Genomic DNA, 3,683 nt, shown 5'->3' with positions numbered 1-3,683 from the left:
GCCGCCGCGACCGCATCAACAACAGCCTGTCCGAGCTGAGGAGGCTGGTGCCCAGCGCCTTTGAGAAGCAGGTAGCGCCCAGCGACCCTCCGCGCTGCCCCTGCATCCCTTCCCGGCAGGGAGTGTCACCCTCGGTAACGTCTCTGCTTCTGCCTAAAACGTTTCGTGCCTTCCCTTTTCTCCTAGGGATCAGCCAAGCTGGAAAAAGCAGAGATTCTACAGATGACTGTCGATCACCTGAAAATGCTGCATACAGCAGGAGGGAAAGGTAAAGTTTTGTGACAGAGTCAGCAGCCCTGCAGGGAGGCTGCCGTGAGAGCAGCGCATTCCTGAGCATTGGCAATGCTTGCAGAAAGTGAATGGCAGCTCTCCTACATTTTGTCAGGAATTAGGGACTTTCTCTACTTGATAAGATTTGTGGCATCACCAGCACTGAAAGCTTTTGCGGTGTTAGCTCTGAGGAGAGCGTTGTTCTAGGGGAGAGTGACTGCAAGTCTCTAGCAGTGTGTCAGCATGTGAAGTAAATTAGCTTTTGGCAGCTTGGAAAACAGTTATTATTGATGTCTAATGCTTGTTCCTCTAACTTTCTGAAAGTTCAGAACAGAAGTAGGAAAAAATACAGGATGAAATAATACAGGTGAAAAGAATTAGCAAAAATGCTGAGAGGCACTTTTAAGAAAAAAGTACTTTGCCTGCTTAAGTCTCCTCTGATAAGTTAGGACTTGTGTTTCTAATGAATTTCAGCGTGCTCTGGTTTTACTTGCACAAGGGAGACATGGAAAGAACAAAAATCCTTTCCTCCAGTGTCAGTGAGCAATTCCAGTTTAAAAATGGCAGTCTGTGACTGGTCTTGGGACTTGCAGCATCACAGCACAGATATAAAAGAAAAGCTTGTTAAACAAAAAGGAAAAAAAAAAAAGGAGCTTGGCAGCTAGTCTATAGTTGGGAATACTAACCACATCCAAGTGAAATATGCTTATAGGGGAGGGTGGAGTGGGGAGACTACTTGTAGACAATGACTAGAAAACAACATCTTAAGACTTCATTCTCTGTTCTTTTCTCTTAGGTTATTTTGATGCTCATGCTTTGGCTATGGACTATCGGAGTCTAGGGTTTCGAGAGTGCCTGGCTGAAGTTGCTCGATACCTGAGTATCATTGAGGGTCTGGATGCCTCTGATCCTCTGCGAGTTCGACTCGTGTCTCATCTCAACAACTACGCCTCTCAACGGGAAGCAGCGAGTAGTGCACACACTGGCATTGGACACATTCCTTGGGGCAGTGCCTTTGGACATCACCCTCACATACCTCACCCGTTGCTGCTGGCTCAAAATGGGCATGGTAATACCAGCACTACAGCATCTTCCACAGAACCACATCACCAGACCAGAATTGCTGCCCCACATGCTGAAACTTCCTCACTCAGAGTGCCCCCAAATGGCAGCGTTGGACCAGTGCTCCCTGTGGTCACATCAACTACCAAACTGTCTCCTCCTCTCCTCTCCTCCATGGCATCTCTGTCTGCGTTCCCCTTCTCATTTGGCTCCTTTCATCTGCTGTCTCCCAACGTGCTGAGCCCATCTGCACCAACACAGTCAGCAATGCTCAGCAAACCGTACAGACCCTGGGGGACTGAGATTGGCGCCTTCTAAGAGCTGACTCTTTAGCAAGGGTGGGAAAGCCTATAAACCTAGCTGAGCTGGGTTATTCCACCCTTAAAGTTGAAGTTCTTAGTAACTGGGACACAGGTACAGCTTCACCTTAACTAAGTTTGTCTAAAAACTGTCTCATTGGATTTTTCTTTTTGTTTTCTACATTTTTGTATTAACAGATTGGGGTTTTTTTAATAGTTGCTGAAGTTGTCCAAAAATAAAATTACAATAGTGGTTTGTTAACACTTGTGTTAGATCTCTGCTGAACATTTAAGTCACTTTTGTAAACAGTTTGTTTCAAATGTTTCATTTTTCCTGAGTACATCAGACTGGCTTTTTATGAAAAGATACCACCTATTATTGTTAGCGATGGCCTAGTTTTGTTATTAATTTTTCCAAGACCATTCTTCTCAGCATTTACAAGCTGTGTTTTTGTTAGTGTTTTGACACTGAGATGTTCTATAAAGAATTACACTTTTTGTAAACTATATTTGAGTCTTATATTTCTGAGCAAAGCGTTGACAAATCAGATGGACCTGCTTGACCAGCTTTGTCTAAAAGCCCAATTTCTCTTTCTTCTGAAGCTGTTTGGTATATTTGGCAATCTTATTCTAGTCCCTAGTAGACATTTACTCACTTCTCAGAACCACTACACCATTTTTTCCACCAAAAGGAGCAGTATGAGAGGGGAGGGTGCAAAAGTCAAATTGCACGCTGTATTGGTGGTGGGTTTAGGTGCTGGGGAAGTTATGGGAATTAAAGTTGTCACCTGCAGTGATCTCCCAGCCGGATCTGGTCACAGGCATCTTCATTTCATAGGGCCAGATCCTGCTTTGAGTTACACTGGAGTAATTGTTCTGCTAGCCTGAATTCTTGGGTATCTGAGGTCAGACTCTTCTCTGTGAGCTTCAAATTTTCAGCTGAAACTACTGATGCTGATATTTAACTAGCCAATGGAATGGTACAGTGGGAACCTGTTCAGTGCACAGCCTTGTTGCTTAACAGATGCATCCTAACCAGGTGATTTTTTATTGTGTTTTAGGTGCAGTTCAGTGCCACTACTCATTTTGTAAGGGTTCTGCTGTGTTCTTGTGTGCCTGAGAGTGTGTGCATGTACATATATTTTGCTTGATTTCATGAGAATCTTAATCTGAACAGGTTTATCGAGTGAGTTCCACTGGAAGGGGTTTGCTCTTGTATCTGTGTTGTGGCTAAATAAAGGAGAAAGAACAAAGTATTTTAAATTACATGCTTGTCTGATATGTATCAGTGGAGAATTTTATGCCTGTGGGTGTCTCAAGAGATGTCAAACAATTGCTACTCAGTCCTGCTGTGGGCATTTGTATTTACTCTTTTCTCAGGTATTATGGCATATGTAGCTATGCTAGCTGAGCACATGAAGAACCACAGTGCCTTGGAGTAACAGTCAAGGGAAGGAAAATGTAGGATTTCTTTTGCACATCACTTTTATGTGCCTGGCAGTGTGTAGGCAGGTAGTGAAGATACCAGGGTTTCTGCTAAAGTGGAGGTTAAAGCTACACTGCACTTGAATATTCTTAGTTATTTGTATTAAAAAGTGATCATCTTTACAAGTATGAAGTCCTTTTCTGTCTAACTCACAAAATTGTTGTCTGTCCTATAGGTCTGGAATGAAGTTTTGTATGTTACAGTGAGGTTCAGATCCCATTCAGTCCATTAGTGCAGAATCTACCCCAGGTCTCCAACTGATCCTCTATTTGTTACTGACTGGTACCACCAGTGTCTAACACCTTTGCTTGAAATAAAAACCTGTCAGGGTTACAGGTAGATAGGTTTTCTTCCAATCCTGATTTTAGTCTGTCCTGCCTGCAAATCTCTACCTGCAGAATGTCTGGAAGTACTTCACCTCTTCCCTGCACATTTGAATTTATAGTACACTTGTTTTGGTAAATGGCACATCCTTGTCTGGATCTTTCTGCCAGAGTAGCAGAAAGAACTCGGCCCTGTGGGAGATGGGAGCTTTGTTTAAAGAGGGGCTCTCAGGCCAATTAAGG

The 3,683-nt window shown here is 43.4% G+C and overlaps 1 protein-coding gene across 1 annotated transcript in view; it reads left to right on the top strand.

Moving 5' to 3' along the window:
• HEY1 (hes related family bHLH transcription factor with YRPW motif 1) overlaps window positions 1–2,897 on the top strand; it is a 3,564-nt gene extending 667 nt beyond the window's left edge. The window contains exons 3-5 of the mRNA XM_048287081.1: window positions 1–71; window positions 187–268; window positions 1,067–2,897. The exon at window positions 1–71 is cut by the window's left edge and continues 13 nt beyond it. Of these exons, the coding sequence (XP_048143038.1) occupies window positions 1–71; window positions 187–268; window positions 1,067–1,650 (737 nt within the window). The 3' untranslated portion in view covers window positions 1,651–2,897. The remainder of the gene's footprint in view (window positions 72–186; window positions 269–1,066) is intronic.
• Window positions 2,898–3,683: the final 786 nt, after the last annotated feature.

Source organism: Corvus hawaiiensis, chromosome 26 (genome assembly GCF_020740725.1).
Source record: "Corvus hawaiiensis isolate bCorHaw1 chromosome 26, bCorHaw1.pri.cur, whole genome shotgun sequence".
Lineage (NCBI taxonomy): Eukaryota > Metazoa > Chordata > Aves > Passeriformes > Corvidae > Corvus > Corvus hawaiiensis.
This window is presented reverse-complemented; position numbering and strand designations above follow the sequence as displayed.